Source organism: Notolepis coatsorum (assembly GCF_963971535.1).
Source record: "Notolepis coatsorum genome assembly, chromosome: 1".
NCBI lineage: Eukaryota > Metazoa > Chordata > Actinopteri > Aulopiformes > Paralepididae > Notolepis > Notolepis coatsorum.
The window spans coordinates 195,014,644-195,036,022 of record NC_140165.1 but is presented as its reverse complement, the minus strand read 5'-3'; the positions used below and the strand labels follow the sequence as shown (position 1 = coordinate 195,036,022).

The window sequence follows — 21,379 nt, the reverse complement described above, 5'->3', positions numbered from 1 at the left end:
GCGACACAATGGATAGTGATCCGTTACCAATAACTCGATAAACAACATGATTTGGACGTATATTATACAACCTGGAGATGGATCGCATATTTCAACATCCCATAATAGGAATATTTTTGCTCCACGCTCATCGCCCAACGCTACGAGGAAGCTGCGGTGAGTTTCAGCGTGTTTTTTTACCGTGTTCGATACAAACTGCTCTAATGATCATATCACCCACACTAGATGAATCATCTAACGTTGGCCACGGAATTATAAACGACCCCCCCCCCCCCATCCGGTCAACATTAGATGATAAGTAGTAACTTCTAGAAGCACGTCCATTTGACATTTTTTATCTCGCGCAGATCGCTATCAAACTGTATTTGATCATCAATATAATGCATTTAGTGCTATAAATCACGTTCTGGAGAATGCTGCAGAAAACGATAAAAACATTTATACTTTAGACCGTATTTTAGTATGAATATGTGAATGAAAAAGTATAACGTTCCTACGTCCTGAACGATAGATAATTGACGTTGAATGGGCCATAGTAATGTCAATTTAGCAATACAATTTAAAAAGTTATAGCCCTGCAAAGAAGGGGAACTTCTCCATAGACAAATAGAGCTGGCAGAGGATGGTATAATGATGTACATAAGCCTGGCAAAGAAAGTGTTAAATATAAAGTTTTGAAAAAAAAAATGTACAACAAATTTTAGGTAGATAAAATTTTAGAGACTAAAGTACCGGAAAAAGTACCGTTGGGTACCGGTATCGATTCACAGGTACCGGTACCGGTATCGGTTCAAATGTGAACGGTACCCATCCCTAGTCCTGGTCTTTGTAAACAGCGACTCCTACAGTTCGGTCGGGGCGCCTGCACAGCAAGGGAAGGATCTGGGAGAGGTAGTGTGACCTTTCACACGTTACACTCTCCCAGTGAGAGCCAGGTGAAAAGAAGCGGTGGGCTGGGTACACATGTGTCGGAGGAAGCATGTGATAGTCTCCGCCCTCCCGGACCGACGGTAGGGGGTAGAGTGTGCAACGACCAGGAAGGGAATTGGGAATTGGCATAACGACTAACATTGGGATGGGAGAAAAACGGAAAAAGAACGGGGAAAAAGATTTAAAAAGTTTTTTTTTAAATATTAAAATCGAAAAAAGAAAAACTGACCAAATAACGAGTTTACTCGTTGTTGGCGTTCAACGCATGGTGCCCAATAATGAGTAAACTCGTTGTTGGCGGGGGAATGAGTTAACAATTGTGTGTATTGAGCCGTACTATATTGTACCCATTCTGCAATCTGATAATAAAGTTTTCAATCAATCAATCAATCCTCAAATAAGGCCACAGGATGTTTCTTCTAACACGGGAATCGCATTGCTGACTAATGCCCTCGGGATTAATATAAGGATTTCTATTCTAATTACCACCCTAGGAACTGAAACAGCAGCTCAACTAAGAAGATCAACATGGTCTAAGGTGATGGACAATCACGTGAACAACAGATGTGACCAACCATCCTAACCAATGAAGATAGTATATAACCTCTGTGCATTCAAGGGTCTAGAGCTCTCATATAAATCGTAATACAGCTAACTGGTATCAGACTGTGGGTGCGAGACATTCTATTCTCGATAATATTTTATATCTTGTGAACTGTCTATTGCAGCATTTATTCTTTGATCACTAAATAAACATTTCTAAACTATAATCTTGACTAGACCTAAAAGTAATTTAATCAATTAGATCCTCAGTCCTCCGGGACACAGAGGCCTTGGGCCTATAGGTACGAACATTTAGTCAACCTGACAGTTTTGACCTCACAGATGAGGCAGGTTCTATTAACATTCAGCCCAGCCAGCCTTCCTTTAAAAAAAAGTTGGACTAGGCTATAGAATAAGTTATATACTGCTTTAGTAATAGTTTCCTCTGGGCTTGATCTAATTTAATGAGCAAGAGGAAACATTCATGTGGGGACATGTTGCTTTTTTTTCACTGATAAAAGGCTGATTTGGCACATTATGTGTTTTCTAGGCAGTAGAAAACACACAATTACAAGTTAAATTCACACTTTGTGGTTCAGTAGATCACACAGCAGCAGTAATTTGATTGGAAAGGTCATGTGGTCACCGAAATCAAAAGGTTTCTTCCTCTTGCGATCATGAATGTGCACAGCAAATTCTGTTTCCTCTAGTGCCACCATTTCAATTTATAGCCCGGGTCTGTTGAGACTAACAATATCAGCAACTCATAGAATGTTGCATGTGAAAGTAACAACAAAGTAGATTGAGGGCTTAACTCATTCAACGCCAGTCACGAGTATAGTCGGGTTAACTCGCCGACCGTTCAGCGCCAATCACGAGTATAGTCGGGTTTTGGTTGTTATTTCTTTTATTAGCTATATCCATTCATTTTCATCCATCCAGCCTGATGTTATCATTGGGAATGGGTCTGAGCTCGCAAAAGGGCAAATACCGCCGCCTACGCCTTCCAGCTGGTATTGCACTCCATTGGAAATGGTGTAGTTTCTTTTCTGGGACGATCCGAGCCGTGCGGGCAGGGTTTAAATACTCAGGCGAGGTAGGCCTCAACAACGATGGCATGGAACAGTAACCGCGCCCGCCCGTTCATGTGTAACGCTCGGTAATGTGGGACGGACCTCCATGAGCAGTATTTGGAATGGCGATCAGATAATTGGATTATTTCTTTTGCATTACATCAGATACCAGGTAAGAACACTATATAAAATCTTGCGTTGATCTGATATTTCTTTCTACCCCGATCGAAGCTGTCTGTGTGTGTGTGTGTGTGTGTGTGTGTGTGTGTGTGTGTGTGTGTGTGTGTGTGCGTGTGTGTGTGTGTGTGTGTGTGTGTGTGTGTGTGTGTGTGTGTGTGTGTGTGTGTGTGGCTGTGTGCCGTTGGGTGGGAGGAGGTGGCGAGGGAACCCCGCGGTCCAGGGCTCTTTTCATTCTTGCATGAGGAAGGATAATAATGATGATCTAGCGTTGATTTCAAAAAATGACAACGTGTTTAGTGTATTCCACTAAAGGGCTATTATCGCGTCTTTTCCTGTAATTACTCAGAAGCACCCAAACTATATTCATATTCAAAACGGTATAAAACGGAAATGTACAGATGAAAAAACAATCTGTTTCGTGGATGTTGACTGGAAGCAACTCACTGACAGTCAACGGGTGTATTAGACCCATAGATATAATATAAGATATATTTTAAGCACTCGCAAGTGAACAAAGCGCCCATTGACTTACAGCGCTGGCGTAATAGCGCCCTCTGGTGCCCCGACCCATGGCGCAGAATGAGTTAAGAACCTCCACAAACTTTATGCCAACATGTCCTCCATGCAAGGTCTGGCTATTTGACCTCGCCCCGTGCACACACACAGCTCTTCCTCTCCTTTCCTCCCTCAGATACCCATATATTAGGCCTTGGTGGAGGTCTGTTCTCTACTGAGTATATTTTTCTAGTTTCATTCTGAAAATGTATTATCCAATTATCTGTCCCAATGTAAATGCAACAACAGGGTATAAAAGCCACACACACACACACACACACACACACACACACACACACACACACACACACACACACACACACACACACACACACACACACACACACACACACACACACACACACACACACACACACACACACACACACACACACACACACACACACACACACACACACACACACACACACACACACACACACACACACACACACACACACACACACACACACACACACACACACACACACGCACACACACCTGTAGTCAGTTCTCTGGTCCTCGGGGGTGATACCAGGCCAGTCCCGCTTCAGATACTGACTCGCCAGCTTCTGTAGAGCCTGAAACATACAGACGAAATACCATCAATATTACTGAAATAATACAGTCACAATCCCATCAATATTACTGAACCATACATAATATAACCCAGGATGGCGCCTCAGTGTTTTGGTGCATGTTGTTTTGTATGTTTTTGTTGGTAAATTTAGTGGTTGGCCAAGATATCAGGAGCTCTTTCACCAGAGATGAGCTCCTGAACATTAGGACTACATCTCCAGTGGATTTATTTCCGACATTCATCGCTTCATCCAAGGACTTATTGGACATTTTGGTCAAAGGTGCACTCACAAAGGTAACCTCACCCATGAACTCCCCAAATACAAACAGTTTATTAAATGCCCCACTAGAGAGAAGAACACTTTGGATCACTGCTACATTACGGTGAGCAATGTCTTTCATGCCATCCCCCATGCACCACTGGGAGAATCTGACCATGTCACGATCCATCCGATTCCTGCATACAAGCAAAAATTAAAACTTGCTAAACCTGTTGTCAGGACATCAAAACTTTGGACCTGTGAAGCTGTGGAGGATCTTCAGGCATGTCTGGATTCTACTGACTGGGATATTTTCAGGACTGCTACAAATAGTCTGGATGTGTATACAGAGGCTGTAATGTCCTACATCAGCTTCTGTGAGGACAGATGTGTACCAACACGCACCAGGGTGAGTTACAACAACGACAAACCCTGGTTCACAGCTAACCAGAGAAGGAGAAAGCATTTAGAAGTGGGGACAGAGACAGATTCAAGGTGTCAAAGTACAGGTTTAGAAAGGCATCGAGAAAAGCTAAACGGCAGTACTCTGAGAAGCTCCAACACCAGTCTGGTTTGAACACACTGAAATAAAATATTAGCTCCTTAATTTTGTGTAAGGCTGTCAAAGTTAACACGATATTAATGCGTCAACGCACAATTCTTTTAACGCCACAATTTTTTTTAACGCACGATTAACGTTTTTATAAAGTTTTTAAATTTTTAATGCATGAGGGTCATCCTTTTGTGTTAAATGGCTGCATAAAGCAAGCATTTGTTGACTCTCATGTTGATAAGAGTATTAAAACTTGAAAAAGATCAGTTTAAAGTAGATTTAGAACAGATAAAAAATATGTGATTAATTTGCGATTAATCGCGAGTTAACTATGGACAATCATGCGATTAATCAGAATAAATATTTTAATCGATTGACAGCCTATTGCCAGATGCCTGTTTTTGGGTTCCAGCTGAGAGGTAGGAGCTGGAAAACATAACGGTTCCATAGCCTGAAATCTTATGTAGTACAGGTCCAAAGTTTATAAAAATCCCACGGAAAATTAGTGTTTAATTTAGACCGAGATGTGCCGCTGGCGGAGTGCAGTTACTCTTGTCATTAATATTAGTGCCCCGCCCTGCAGTTCTCATCCGTTTGACACCATTTCAACGTCCCCCGAAAGCTAAGAACAGTCCCTTTAATTTGGTGTACACCTTTTTCCGGAAGTCCCAGGGGCAGCTGCATGGGATTGGTCGGAAAGTCAGTGTTGACATTTGGAGAGACCAATAGAGGGAGCGGGGAATTTACTGAATTCTCATGTCTCATGTCGGGGCTCGCCCCCGGGCATCCGTCAATTCACTGAGTGTATTTAGTGTTTCTAAAAAGTGTATTTGCTGTTATTAGTGTATTGATTACTGGCTCATATTCTATGCATATATTTTTTATTTGATCAACTAAGACCGGAGATGGAAATGGATGGAATATCCAGCGCGCCTCACGTAGCAAACATGTCTTCCGCTGAAACCTTTAGGCTGGCCACCAGATGGCAGCAGAGCGCTTTGAGTGACAGTCACCCACACAGCGTGATACATGTAGGGGAGAACGGGGACGTTGTCACACGGTTAGGTTGTCACATTCATTATATTTCACCACCAGAGGGTCCTGTCTCCCATATTTTGGTATTTAAATGTCCAGAATTGGGGTCAGAGTTCACCTACATTGTCATCTTTGGAGTGAAACAGCTGAACTTGAGGTGAGAGGACTTTTTGTGTTTTTCATGTCCATTTGTAAATATTCCGCTCCTCAGTATTTTTCTTCTAGGCTTTTACACAATTGGTTTATAATGAAACCATTATTACCCTTAAAAAGTGTGAAGGGATAGCTATAGTTTAGATCAGGGGTAGGCAACCCTAGGCACGTGTGCCTGCATAGGCACGCAGGGGCATTTTCATAGGCACAGGGGGCAGCATTAAAAAAATTAAAAATTAAAAAAAATATTATATTTTTTTTTTTTTTTTTGCTTTGAAATATTATAGTGAAATATTTTGCACTGTTGTCGCATTTATCTTGTTGAAATCCTCCCACAGGTTATTTTTACTACCACAATTTAGCTGGAAATACATTGCTACATCATTCAGTAACATTTGCAGAGCCTTATAACAAAAACATTATTACGGTCACCATTGTGACCAGTGGGATTAATCAACAAATTGTATTATTTATTTTTCTATTTCATTGAACATCGCACATGTTAAAAGCCATTTTTTTTACTCAAAATGTGAGTATTACCAAGTCAACTTGTGTTCTTAAAACAATGACAATAAACATAGTTTTATTAGGTTGAAATAATGTGGTTGTGTACTTATTTTTCTGTTAACTTATTATGGATTGAAAACTGAAAACCTTAATGCACAGTAACTGAACTCAATATTTTAAAGTTCTGGTAACTTATTATTATTTATTTTTTTACAGTGTAGTCTTGCGATCAATCAAAACTTATTTACACGATATACCTCACATTCAACTTAGATTTAGGGTTGATACAACCATCATAATAATATTGTTAATAATAACAATAACAATAATGATGTAATAATGTATAAATTATCATAAAAAATACCTGATTATGAGAAAAAAAATTACGATGCATGGAATATTGTTGAGGCACACTAGTTACAACTATATTTCAAACAGGCACTCCATGTCAAAAAGGTTGCTGACCCCTGGTTTAGATTGTTGTTAGCTAACTAACTAGTTGTGTGACGTACCTTGGGTACGTGGGTTGGTCATTACCATTATTACTGTATTTATGACACCTTCTGAACATCAGGTTAGTATATTTAATGTGTTATGTTTTGGAGATGATGTGTGTGTGTGTAAACATGAGAGCTAATGCTGTCTCTTCTCTCCCTGTCAGGTGCTGCCCATCCCTACTGAAGAGTGCTGATTGCTAATGAATGACAGCTGATTGGCAATTAGCTCAAGAGGGATGGGTAGCCAAATACCTGACAGCACACACACGTCTCGGCACGTCATGGGGTCATTTTGCCAGTGACCAAGTGGAGTGAGGTGGCCTCTGGTTGCCACTGTTTGTGTAGTAATTATTACTTTGCTGGTTATGCCAATTGCCACGGTATGTGGACTTTTGATTATGTGCTGCCTGCGTGGACCAAACCCTGTGGGGGGTAGGTATATGGTTGGCCATATTAGATTCGTCCTACACGGTTGACTGCATGGTTAGAGTGGTGTTCCTTCGGTCCCAGATTGCCAACCACGTGGCATGTGGTTGTGTGGTTCGAGTTTGCCTTACTTATTATTGTTCTTCACTTTGTTTGTTCTCCCCTTACCCTTTTCCTTTGTGTGTGTTGTGGGTTGAAATCCCCACTGATAACATCCCTTTTCCCTTTGGGAAAAGGCCGTGGGTTGAAACCCCCACATTACAATAAAACCAATTTACCATTTGAAAACATCTTTGTTTACTATCTGCCTACCCGGGACTGTTTGAGAAGCATTTTTCTACTGAGGGGGTTGTTTTTTGCTCATGTAACACCTGCCCAGATTACTATCTTGTATGGTCAATAGACCTTCGTACTTGACATGGGGGCTCGTTAAGTTTGCGCAATTGTATGGTTCCTTGTTGGTAAAATAACGGGGTGACTTGTCGATTGAAGCATGTCAGGTGTAATAAGATAGCGTTTTCTAAATTGGTATTGGTAGGGGTCCATTGTCCGTGCACAGTTGATTGATGTAAACCATTATTGTTGTGATGCTCTTAACCATTCTATTTTTCTGCCACATAGGTAACGGGGGGGTCACCTGCTTGGCTAGAGGGTGGGGGGCACGAGTCGTGATTCCGGTGGAGTGCGCAATGAAATCGGTAAGCGACTGAAGATATTTGTAGCCTTTCATCCATCTAGTGGAGTAGTTTATCTGGGATAGGCTAGAGTGACACAGGTGACTCCTAGTTGAGTGGTTAGGACCATTTGTTATTATTTTCATTTAATAGATGTGGTCAGTTGGATTGTTTTGGTTAAGAGGTATGAAAGCAGAATGTGTCTATTATTATTGTGCACGGTCATGGTTAATTAAGTGAGGACGTGATATATATGTATTTATTTTTTATTTTTTTCTCACGCACACATAAAAACATAATATGGCTGTGTCGGCATTTGTTTTGGAAGCCTTTATAGCGGATCCGACAGAGGGTCAAGTGGAAGGTTGCACTAAGGCGGAATTAGGCCTTATTGCTAGGCATTATGCTATTGCTGTACAAAATTCCCAATCCAAGGCGGATATGAAGGCAGCTGTTATAGCGGGGTTGGTGGAGCAACAGGTGTTTAACCCGGCTCAGGGAGTAGTGAGTCATAGTGATCAGGAGGTTGCACACACTGGCGAATGGGTTAACTCTCCCTTACGTGATCTTGACATGGATGGTGGTGCTATTAGGAAGGATGGTAGTACGGCCGGAGCTGAAAGTGAGACCGCGGGCGATTCGGATAAAGACTCCACGTCTTCTGGCCATGCGCGCTCTAGTCTGCGTTTGGCCCGTCTCCAGATGGAGGAGAGAGCGCTGTTGCGCAGAGAGGACAGAGACAGGGAGGACAGAGCAGCTGACAGAGAGGACAGAGCAGCTGAGAGAGATAGACAGGACAGAGCAGCTGAGAGAGACAGGGAAGCTGTACGAGAGAGGGAGGACAGAGCAGCTGACAGAGAGGACAGAGCAGCTGAGAGAAACAGGGAAGCTGTACGAGAGAAGGAGGAAAGAGATAGAGAGCTCCAGATTACACTGAAGAGGATGGAGCTGGGGAGTGTTGGCTCTTCTTCACCCTCATCTGAAGGTGGCCATGGCAGTTTTAATGTTGGGCAACATATTGCTATGGTTCCTGTGTTTCGAGAATCTGAGGTGGAGACATTTTTTTTGAATTTTGAGCGGGTAGCGGGGGCTGCGAATTGGCCGGAGGATCAGTGGGCACTATTAGTGCAATATAGGCTCACGGGTAGGGCTCAAGACGCATGCCAGTTTTTATCAAAGGAGGACAGCATGGTATATGAGAAAGTGAAGGGTGCTGTCTTGCGCGTGTATGAACTGGTGCCGGAGGCTTATAGGCAGCGGTTTAGGGGACTAAGTAAAGCTCCCTCGCAAACACATGTCGCATTTTCCCATGAACAACGGATGGTGTTCACTCGTTGGTGTGAAGCGTGTAAAGTGGATGGGGTCGAGGCTTTGAGCGAGTTAATCCTCATGGAACAATTTAAGAAATTTGTGCCCGAACACATGATGATACAGTTGGAGGAGCGAAAGGTTTCTACCCTCCAGGAAGCTGCAGTTTTGTGTGACGAGTTGGCAATGATCCACAAAAATGTTTCTGCATCACATGGTTCTGTGCGAAATGATGTGTATGTAGGAGGCGACGAGCGATCATTTCGACCACGCTCGCCTCCGTCAGAAAAGAGACATTGTGATTATTGTAGCAAGCAAGGTCATTTGGCGGCGGACTGTTATGCATTTGTGCGCGATCGGCAAAATACTGACAGGCCAGCTCAGGAACCAAAGGTGGTGGGGTTGGTTAGCACTGTCTCACGCCCTGGGCGGAGGAAACCGGACAGTTGTTTTGATCCTTTTATATCTTCTGGTTTTGTGTCACTGTCGGGTAAGGTCTGTGACCAGCGCGAGGTGAGGATCCTTCGTGATACAGGTGGTTCACAGTCCTTTATGCTGGCGGATGTATTGCTGTTAAGTGTGGAGTCGTCTTGTAATACAAGTGCTATTGTATGCGGAATAGAGATGGGCTACACGCCCGCTCCGTTACATATGATACATGTGAGGTCAAAACTAGTCACAGGTTGTTTTCCCGTGGCGGTTCGTTCCTCTTTTCCGGTAGCCGGAATTGATTTTATCATGGGAAATGATATAGCTGGGGGGAAAGTTCTGTGCGATGCGTTGATTGAGTCGGCAATCCGGCCACGCTCGCCGCCGTCTAGGAGACCGGTGGTGTGCAATTATTGTAAAGAGACAGGCCATGTGGTGAAAGGATGTCGTACGCTGAGGAAGCGACAGGACAAAATCACAAAGTCAGCCCAGAAACCAAAAGGTGTGAGTGTTGATTTTGTCGTGGGGAGCAAGTTTGCTGGGGAGAGTGTGGTTCCTGTAGTGGGGGTTGAAAAGGCTCCATTGGCTGACTTGTGTTGTAATAATGTTGATAATAATCACCCCAATGTGTTTTCTGCTTGTGTTGTCACCAAGGCACAGGACGGAATGCGAACTCAAGTTTTGTCGTTGAGTGACTCTGTCGGTGGCGAGGCGGCTCTCGCCGAGGACAGGGGGCCATCTGTTGGAGAGATGGAAGAGGTTGCTGTATGTAGCGTTCAGGGGGAGCTGGTAGTTCCTGAACCCTTTATTGGAGAGTTGATGATGGAAGACATACCGCTACCACCTGAAGTTGCATTCGTCAAGCAGGGTCGCCCGTGCAGAAAAACTCTAAAGCGAGCTCTAAAACGGTGGAGGCTGGGTGTGTAGCTGACCATGTGCATTTGACATGGTTTTTTGTGAGTTAGATCTCACCGCATTTTTGAGACCGGTTTGCATTCGGTAGTCGGTGTGTGCTACATGCAGTTTTCAATGACGTCACTGCGCGTCTATTTTTGCATACGTGCATTGATTGTGAGAGGAGAATTTTGTTTTGGTTGTTTCTGTTTTCCCTGGTGGGTGGTACTAATCGGATGTTGGGTAATAAGTAATAATGTTTTGCTAACCCTACAGGTTCGCTCTTATGGGGGGAGGTGTGACGTACCTTGGGTACGTGGGTTGGTCATTACCATTATTACTGTATTTATGACACCTTCTGAACATCAGGTTAGTATATTTAATGTGTTATGTTTTGGAGATGATGTGTGTGTGTGTAAACATGAGAGCTAATGCTGTCTCTTCTCTCCCTGTCAGGTGCTGCCCATCCCTACTGAAGAGTGCTGATTGCTAATGAATGACAGCTGATTGGCAATTAGCTCAAGAGGGATGGGTAGCCAAATACCTGACAGCACACACACGTCTCGGCGCGTCATGGGGTCATTTTGCCAGTGACCAAGTGGAGTGAGGTGGCCTCTGGTTGCCACTGTTTGTGTAGTAATTATTACTTTGCTGGTTATGCCAATTGCCACGGTATGTGGACTTTTGATTATGTGCTGCCTGCGTGGACCAAACCCTGTGGGGGGTAGGTATATGGTTGGCCATATTAGATTCGTCCTACACGGTTGACTGCATGGTTAGAGTGGTGTTCCTTCGGTCCCAGATTGCCAACCACGTGGCATGTGGTTGTGTGGTTAGAGTTTGCCTTACTTATTATTGTTCTTCACTTTGTTTGTTCTCCCCTTACCCTTTTCCTTTGTGTGTGTTGTGGGTTGAAATCCCCACTGATAACATCCCTTTTCCCTTTGGGAAAAGGCCGTGGGTTGAAACCCCCACATTACAATAAAACCAATTTACCATTTGAAAACGTCTTTGTTTACTATCTGCCTACCCGGGACTGTTTGAGAAGCATTTTTCTACTGAGGGGGTTGTTTTTTGCTCATGTAACACCTGCCCAGATTACTATCTTGTATGGTCAATAGACCTTCGTACATGACAAGTTGTTAGATGGCTGTTAGCCTTGATGCTATCAAGACATTCCAGTTGGGGTTGGTCGTCACATTTTCTTTGGCTTCTTAAGCTTCAATTGAATGTAGGAATGACTATTGAAAGATGTTTTGATGATGAGCAATTCACACTAGAGTAAAAAGTGTTACAACTATCCCCGTTCTCCCTTATACGAGAGAGCGAGAGAGAGAGGGAGAGAGAGAGAGGATACATCGCTCCGTGCGCGCGTGTGCGCTGTGTGAGCGGCTCGACTGCAATTGTGTGTAAAATGCAGGTGGACCGTGGAGAGAGAGAGGGAGAGAGAGGGAGAGTCAGGGACAGGGAGACCGCTTCCTCATTATTCCCACTGCTCCGTTGTTGAGCGAATTGTTGATTCTCTCTGTCAGCACCCGCGCACGTCAACCCGTTTGAGGAAGTGTCAGTATTTCCACTCGCTCTGTTGTTGAGTGCGCTACAGCCATAGAGGGGGCGTTAGTTATGCAGATCAGCAGCACCTACTGACGTCAGGGAGCGAGTCAAATCAGAATGGCTTAGTTCAGTGAGGGAGGATCTCGTGAACTCGAGACTGGACTGATGAGCCAAAATGAGAATTAGAGACACAGACCCCATTGATACAACCCCACATTGCTAGAAAACAATGCTAAACACTGGAAAAGGCCATTTATAAGACATGGGACCTTTAAGAGGTTAAGACTCTTTTTACCAGCTAGACTTCCTTTAAGCCTATTTTCTACCAGCAGGCATTCCTTTAAGATCCTTTTCTACCAGCCAGTAGTCAGTAATTATCAATATCATTAGGTTAGGGCTTTATCTATGAAGACTCTTACCATTAGGTTAGGTCAGTAATTATCTATAAAGACTTACCTGGGCATAGTCCCTTTCTAGCTGCCCCTTCTTTAGACTATATGTCCTGCAGAGAGAGAGAGGGAGAAAGATATAGAGAGAGGTGGGGGGGTTAGCCATCATTAAAACAGTAGTTTATACTTTATACTAATGATCAGTGAATAATCAAAGCTTCAGTAGTAATTATCAGTGAATAATCAAAGCTTCAATAATAGTTATCAGTGAATAATCAAAGCTTCATTCACACCCATGTTTAAAGTTTGAATGCAGGTAAATGAGAGCTATTTGATTGACAGGTTTCCTGAAAGTTCTCATGATTAAATGTCCTTCTCTGAGAGGAACTGGCTTTATATACATTAATGTTTTATAATATATAATGGTTTATTACTCCAGGAAGCTATTTCTGATGCTTTTAGTTAAAAGGATAATTTGACATTTTAAATTTGAGTCTGTTATTTTACTAATCAGGCCTTGGTGGCGCAGTAGGCATGTTTTACTTTTAACATTCAGTTCCTTAATGCTGACAAGCATTTTAGACCAGATGCTAATCTATCCAACCTCTAACCTACACCTGAATCTACACACACACTGGTCCCACTAAACTTTGGATTTAAGTGTGTAGCGTAGTGCACAGTACTGAGTGTCTATGTTGGTATGTGAGGTTAGCCATGTGTTTCTGTGATCGGTCTCTCCAGCTGCTCCTGAACTGACCTGCATGCACAAATGAACAATAATTCAAGATTCAAGAGTTTATTCATCACATAAATACCAGGACATACAGTGAAATGCGGTTGGCCATGCCCGCTACGATGCAATAAAACAATAGTAATAGTAATAATAATAAAAAGATACCTAGAATAGACATGGTAAATAGACATATTAATAAATCGCTTAAAAGGCACTAGATCCTATGTACACTCCTATACAATGTGTAGTTGTCCCTATGCTATACTTACTGTTACTAACTATACTATGCAACAATCACAGCAAGTGGCTGGTTGGGGGGGGGTGAGGATAAACCCTCCCCATAGGATGTTTATATCCCGGGTAATATATTGGCGACGGAGGGGGAGGACGCAGCTCAAAACGAGCGCGCCTTTCTTCATTCTATGCTTGCACCGCATGGTACCAAAGCACCTCAAAGGCGCTAAAAACTAAATTACAAACATCTCAAAACAAACTGGTCAGACTACTGCTTGACCTTACTCCTAGAACCCCCCTCACCCCTGCCCACTTTGACAACCTAGGATGGCTTAGAGTAGACGACAGAGTACAGCAACTTGCAAGGGGCCTGGTCTACAAGATACACTACACGACCAAGGTACCCATGTACATGTCAAAATACTTCCCAAAGGTCAGTGGATACCACGATCACAACACCAGAGGGAGCTCCACAAATCATGTTAAACCCAGATTCGGCTCAAACAAGGGACTAAACACGTTTCGCAATTATGCCACATCAATGTGGAACGCCCTACCCAAAGCTGTAAAGGAATGTGAATCACTAGCCACTTTCAAAACCACTCTCAAAGAACACCTACGGGAGACTGCAATTAGAAACTGGCCCCTGTAAATGTCCTAACCCAACCCCCTCCAATGTACCGTAAATGACCAAGTATGGTTGTCAATATTCCAATGTACAGTTTTGCTTGTACAGTGTCCCCCACCCACCCCTCCTGAGTCAGGGTGCAGCGACAGCCCTGGCCGACGAGATTCAATCTCTGTTGGCAAGGCAGGTCATCGTCGTGGTCCCATGGGAGGACACGATAAGTGGTGCTTACTCCCAATATTTCAGTGATGTCACCCGTTATATTTGGACGTGCACCTGAAACGGGGTATAACAAGGGTTATTCTGTAACCCTAGTCATAGGAGTCCTCAGGCTCTGTATGTAAACCCTGTGTGGCCATTGAAAATGTTGCAGGCTTTCGCGTTTTCTTATTGGCCCGAGAGATATATCCGTGAGTTGAGATATGCGTGGTACTGTAGGTCCCGACTCACGATGTCAATTGGGAGGTCTCTCCGGGATAAACCTGGCTTCTTCCCCTCTCGTGTGAGGGGAATTTGTGACGGATGGTTTTTCCCCAGGCTCTGTATATAAACCCTGTGTCAGCATCCTTTCGGGGGCCGGTTCCCTCCTGGTTCTACCCAGACAGGGGGAAGAAACGTTGTGGGGGCTCTTTCTTGTCAGAATTCGCCCGCCACGTTCTCAGGTTTTACGAGCCAGCACGCTGTTCGATATCAGTGCTTGGTCTTACGGGACCGGTATCAGCGACTGGCCTGGGCGTGTTCTCAGGTGTTTATTTGAAACAGCCTTTTGGGGCCAGCGCGCCCTGGTCTGTCCAACAGCATAAACGTCATTTCATGCAGTCAGCTGGGAAGGAGTTTTTTATCTCTGCCAAGCGCCAGCTCACTAGGCCAGCTCGAGGGCTCGCGTGCATCTCCGGGGGGAAATGACGGGGCAGATCAAGCATCGACTGGGGGGTTTCACGCCCCTTAGGTGGGCCACCTGGAGCTGTGCGTTCGCATATTCAGACCGTCTTGGTGGTGCCTCCTGTGAGGTTTTGATTGAAACGTGTACCTATCCCCCTCTCCTTTGAAGAGGGGCGCCAGCGTGAAAGGGCACGGTACTCATCCTGGTCGTGCCGGACCGGATCAGTTCAACCCGATGTCCGCCGGGTCACAGATATATGTTCTGTTCAACCCGAAGGGCCCTGGGCTTTTCCGGGGGGGGAAATGCCGGGGCGGGCCGGACGCCACAGGGGCTGATGTCATGAATGTTGTGTGTCATAAGTGTCACTACGAGCTGAAAGTGGGGGACCCCGATGTGGACAAGACAAACGTCTTCCTCTGATCTGCATCCCCTTAACAGTTGTGTGCATTGAACCGTACTGTATTGTACCCTTTCTGCAAACTGTTAAGTAAGGTTTCCTTTCTCCATTCATTCACCCCTCCCCAACCCCGCGGGATTAATAGACTGGCAGGGTCAGGGTTCATGGCGAGGTCGGTTTACTGGCGGAGTCAGGGTCCGGGACCCCGACCCGCAATGTTGTGACCCCACGAGATTGTGACATTGTGCACGGCATGCCGAACACCTGTCGGGGTACTGTTTTTACAGTCAGCCCCTCTAGGCACTCCTGTGTAGTTCACAGTCCTCCGGGCGCAGGTCGAGCTTGCTCTTATTACCTGTCGGCCTGGGTTACGGGATCAACCTCCTCTCTTGGAGTGTTTGTCTCCCCGGTATGCCAGCTGACTCCACAGGTTGTGGGGGAGAGCCTCCTCAGGGAACTTCGGAGCCTCCTCTTTAGGGAGTTTTTCAGAGCCTCCTCAGGGAGTTCTTCGGAGCCTCCCCCTTCAGCGGGGCCTCCTCCTCAGAGAGGGAGCCTCCTTACAGAGCCTCCTCCTCCAGGAGTTTTCAAAGCCTCTTCCTCAGGGGATTCTCGCGGCGTGCCAGGCGGAGAAGGGCTTTCACCTGTTGTGCCCTGTCCGATGCGCTGGCGGTGTAAAGGGTGGTGTCACGAGTAAACGCCTGGAGAGGTCTCGATGCCATGGCCTCGTTGACCTCACCAGGTCCCTTTTGTCGGGTCCCTAGACTCGGCGGTAAGCCTGCCTTGAGTGGTCCATGGGGCTGGGACCTCCTTCGCGCCCCGCTGTTACAGCTTCCCCCGAACCCCGACCCCGCGGGACGCCTGGCAGGCGGCGTCAGGGTTTAACGACCCCGACCCCACGAGGTGTGGAAGCGGTAACACAGGCTTGTGTTTTTTCACGTACGTTCCCTGGTAGCGGGCAGGGCGCACGGTCGGGTAGTCGGGGGCCCTTCTGTCCTGTGGTCTGCTCACCCTGTGCGTTTGTTGGGTGCTGTCCCCTCTTTTGCACAGTCGGTGTCCTGTTCCCCCCCCACCCCTCACTAGGGGGGGTGGGGGGGCCTGGACCCTCCCCGATGTTCTGATGGTTGTAGGGGACCTCAGCGGGTGCATTTGTCGGGCTCTCCGCTCTGCTCCGCTCCTGTGTCCCATAGAGCAGGGCGAAAGCTAGTTACGAAGTATAACGAAGGTTATCCTATAACCCTAGTTATACGAGTGCTAGCGAGCGCTCTGCTCTCACTCACTGAGGACCCCTAATTGTCTTCCGGATAACGGTCAAGACTAGGGAAGAGTGGAAGTACTGTACGGTCACACCCATCGCTTAAGTGCATGGGCGAGAGTGGGCGTGGCTGGACAGGTGCAGGTGCATTGTAGCGAAAATTCTTTCATGTTGCCCTAAGCAACAAGGGATCAACTATAGAGCAGAGCACTCGCTAGCACTCGTATAACTAGGGTTATAGCATAACCTTCGTTTGTACAGCTATAACTATATTCTATATTATAGCTATGGATACAATACTATGGCCCATTTGACATCGAGTATCTATCGTTCAATATGTGAAAAAGAAATACATTTTTCATCCATACATTCCCGTTTTATACCGTGGTGAGTATGGTTTTAGATTGGTCTGGGGTAATTCCCGAAATGCTGAGGAATAGCCTTATGCGTGTATTATACTATAACCGTTGTTGTTTCTTGCTTGGACCCGCTATTATTCTCAAATCAAATCTATATCATAGGTATTATGTTTCATCATGAATGCATGAAGGGGGGGGGGGGGTCGTTTTTTGATGCTTTGATCGTCACCAACGGCATACGTTGTGGAGTAACGTCACACACACACGTTCGGATCGATATGAAGACATGGTTGGATCAACGCAAGATTAATATCATATAGCCCTTACCTTGACTAGGATGTCAAGGATTCAACCACCAGGATTCAACCACTATCTGAAATAAAAAATTTAAAAAAATGTATTAAGAAATCTAACGCTAACTAACCTACACTGTAGCACTCAACACTTTGATGAACATTGTTACTCAGCTGATAGAGTTGTGCCCTTCCTGATGACTTGTCGTACAGAACTTGTAAATCGCTTTGGATAAAAGCGTCAGCTAAATGACTAAATGTAATGTAAATGTAGGATGTAGGGGAGAACGGGGGACGTTGTCACACGGGTAGGTTGTCACATTCATTATATTTCACCACCAGAGGGTCCTGTCTCCCATATTTTGGTATTTAAATGTCCAGAATTGGGGTCAGAGTTCACCTACATTGTCATCTTTGGAGTGAAACAGCTGAACTTTAGGTGAGGACTTTTTGTGTTTTTCATGTCCATTTGTAAATATTCCGCTCCTCAGTATTTTTCTTCTAGGCTTTTACACAATTGGTTTATAATGAAACAATTATTACCCTTAAAAAGTGTGAAGGGATAGCTATAGTTTAGATTGTTGTTAGCTAGCTAACTAGTTGTTAGATGGCTGTTAGCCTTGATGCTATCAAGACATTCCAGTTGGGGTTGGTAGTCACATTTTCTTTGGGGTTGGTTGTCACATGTTGTGTAGGCTATTATTGTTAGGCCGATTTATTGTGTTCTTATTTTGTTATATAGGATGGCCTAAAGATGTGTTTCCTGTTTATGTTCATGTTAAGATGCATTAAGTTATGTATTTGTCAACTTGTCAATGCAATTAAACTTAAAAATGTAGTTCTGCCTTCTTGTCTTCTTTTTAAGATTTTTCCCATTAAAACACATGGTGACAACCAACCCCATAGTGTGTGACAACCATCCCCATGATGGGGTTGGTTGTCACAATGTGTCAGAGTGTCTTTGATAGGTGATTAACTATTTGTTACAATACGTTGGAAAATGAGAGGGATACACATTTCAAGCCAACATCTTAAGCTTCAATTTAATGTAGGAATGACTATTGAAAGATGTTTTGATGATGAGCAATTCACACTAGAGTAAAAAGTGTGACAACTATCCCCGTTCTCCCCTACCCCAAAAGGAATATTCCAATTATCTGATCGCGATTCCAAGTATTGATGTCCATCGTGTCGCCAACATAATCCACCACACATCATGCATCGGGAGCATTTGATCCTTCTTATACCGTTATAACCGGTCAGCTTGCCAGAGAAAAAAAAACGACCCGAGACATTTGATCGACGAACAGGCCAAGATACAAGGTTTCAAAGGGTGCTCGATACAGCCACCTGGGAGAACCTGGCCGGTACTGTACCCTTGGCGTCGCAGTATGCCTTCTACCGGCAACATACGGGTCCCTGACATTGAATAGGATATTAAAATTGAAAAGAAGGAAAAAGGATCAAATAACATATATAAACGTGTTTTTTTTATTTTGATTTGAAGTCTTTATTTCGAACATGCAATGAATACAACAAACAATAACAAAAAAAGCAAAACAACTCAATCTGCATGTTCGAAAAGGAGTAGGAAGAAGTATACACTTATTTAATCCTACCCCTTTTCCACTACTCAAATGAGTGTACTATTTTAAACATAAAAAAGAAAAGAAGAAAAAAATATATATATATATATATGCAAAACAAAAAACAAAAACTATATATGTATAAAAGAAAAGAAAATAGAAAACAAAATAAAAATGTAACACCCCCGTGAATATCAAGTCCCTTCCTCATCCCTGTACCTTGTGAACATAATTTCATTATACATCAGTTTGAATTGTCTCATGTTTGGACATTGCTTTAGTGTGTTTCAACATTTTAGTGTGTAATGTTGGCGTCCATTTTGTTTTATATTTTCTTCTTTCAGTGGATGTGCGGCATGTTCCCTGGATCAGTGATCTGAAGTCACTTCAACCAGCTGCTAACTGTATTTGAGTGAGTTATGGTAGAATCACACATTAACAAGGTGACAAAAACATCATTCTTCCACCATTAACGCAAGCCGACTCGAATACTGTAATGCTACCCGGCCTCCTGGGGAAAAAAACAGAATGACTCCAACTCATTCAAAACTCTGCAGCTAGGCTATTAACTAGAACCAAGAGGAGACACCACATTAGCCCAGTGTTAGCATACTCTGCACTGGCTTCTGGTAACATTTAGAATAGATTTCAAGGTATTCCTCCTTATATACAAAGCACTAAATGGAACAGGACCAAGCTACATTTCTAATTCTCTTGTCAACTATGTGCCCCCTAGAACATTACGAACATCTACTACTGGTTTATTAAAGGTTCCCAACCACAGCCAAAAGAAAATCGGGGACACAGCCTTAGCAAATTATGCACCAAAGCTATGGAACACCCTACCTATGGACATTAGGGAGACTAGATCTCTAAATATTTTAAAAAATAAGCTAAAAACTTACCTCTTCACCATAGCCTTTTAAACTGTAAACAAAGAGGCCTATTTAGATATTAGATCCTAATATGAACAACTATGTGATTTAATGTTCTATTTTGTCTATTTTGCTGCTATCTATTTTATGCTTATTTTATGTCTGCACTTTATGCATTGCTCTTGATCTGCCAATTGTGTGCTCATTTAGTCTCATCATGTCTTTTATTTATTTTGTCTGTGAAGCACTTTTAGCTGCAATTCGTGTATGAAAGGTGCTATACAAATAAAGTATATTATTATTATTATTATTATTATTATTATTATTATTATTATTATTATTATTATTATTATTATTATTATTATTATTATTATTGCATTTGTTTGCTTCAAGGGTGTGAATTTATACGTGTTCTCCAGTGCCTTTTGTCTGCTTAAGGATTTGGGTGTTTTCATTGAGTATGACAGAAATAAGTACTATAGGCCTATAACCGGACTTGCATTGCTGCACTATACACTATTCCATCCATTAACTCAACTGGACTGTCACTGTACTATTTATTGCACTAGCACTATTGCACTTGGGACATTGTTATTATTGATTATTATGTACATGCTATATTCAGTATGTTTGTATGCCAGTGGTGATGCTCTAAACTCAATTTCGTTGTCCCAACAATGACAATAAAGATTCTATTCTATTCTATTCTATAACTATAGTGCTATAACCCCTTTTAATTCTAAAGTATGTAAAGTACATAGGTAAACACCTTTTAATTGTGTTTAGTCTGTATGCCGTGTATGTCATAAATCATGAATTGAAAATGGGGGACCCTGATCTAAACAAGGCGAAAGTCTTTCTCTGGTCTGCATACCCTTAACAATTGTGTGTATTGAGCCATACTGTATTGTACCCATTCTGCAATCTGTTAATACAATTCTCAATCAATCAATCAAGAGACATTTCACTCCATTTGCTGTGAGCTCAGGCCTGTGCTAGGAGAGATAGCTACACTACATCCATACCTCATTTTTGCATAAAAAAAAACAGGTTTGCATGTTTGTACCTCATTGTCTGCATTTTTACTTCATTGTACTTTAGTTTGTATATATATATTCATTCATTCATTCATTCATTCATTCATTCATTCATTCATTCATTCATGCATTCATTCATAGTGTTGGGACTTTATTCTTCTTTTACTTTTTTTATTCCTCTTTTACTTTTTTTACTGTATGACGCACCTTCTCAGGGACCAGGTAATTAAAACAAATCAGACCTGTATCTGAATCGCATGAAAGTGGCCCAAATCAGAATTGAACAGATCAGATTCCATGTGATTTGTGCTGTTCACACTGGGGGGGAAACAGATCTGAGACACTGGGGGCAAAACAGATCTAAAAGTCACATGAGCAAATCTAATTCGGATTTCGGACCCAGGTGAATGAATGAATGAATGAAAACTTTATTTAACAGATTGCAGAATGGATACAATACAGTACGGCTCAATACATACAATTGTTAAGGGGATGCAGACCTGAGAAAGACGTTTGCCTTGTTTCCATCAGGGTCCCCCATTTTCAATTCAGTTGCCTGCAGT

At 43.4% G+C, this 21,379-nt stretch overlaps 1 protein-coding gene across 2 annotated transcripts in view; it reads right to left on the bottom strand.

Annotated features, from left to right (window-relative positions):
- Positions 1-21,379, bottom strand: part of fchsd2 (FCH and double SH3 domains 2) — a 376,153-nt gene that overhangs the window by 308,360 nt on the left and 46,414 nt on the right. For both annotated transcript variants that reach the window (XM_084325412.1, XM_084325413.1), the window contains exons 3-4: positions 12,607-12,652; positions 3,783-3,862 (exon numbers count right to left, since the gene is read on the bottom strand). In XM_084325412.1, coding sequence (XP_084181538.1) covers positions 3,783-3,862; positions 12,607-12,652 — 126 coding nt within the window. The remainder of the gene's footprint in view (positions 1-3,782; positions 3,863-12,606; positions 12,653-21,379) is intronic.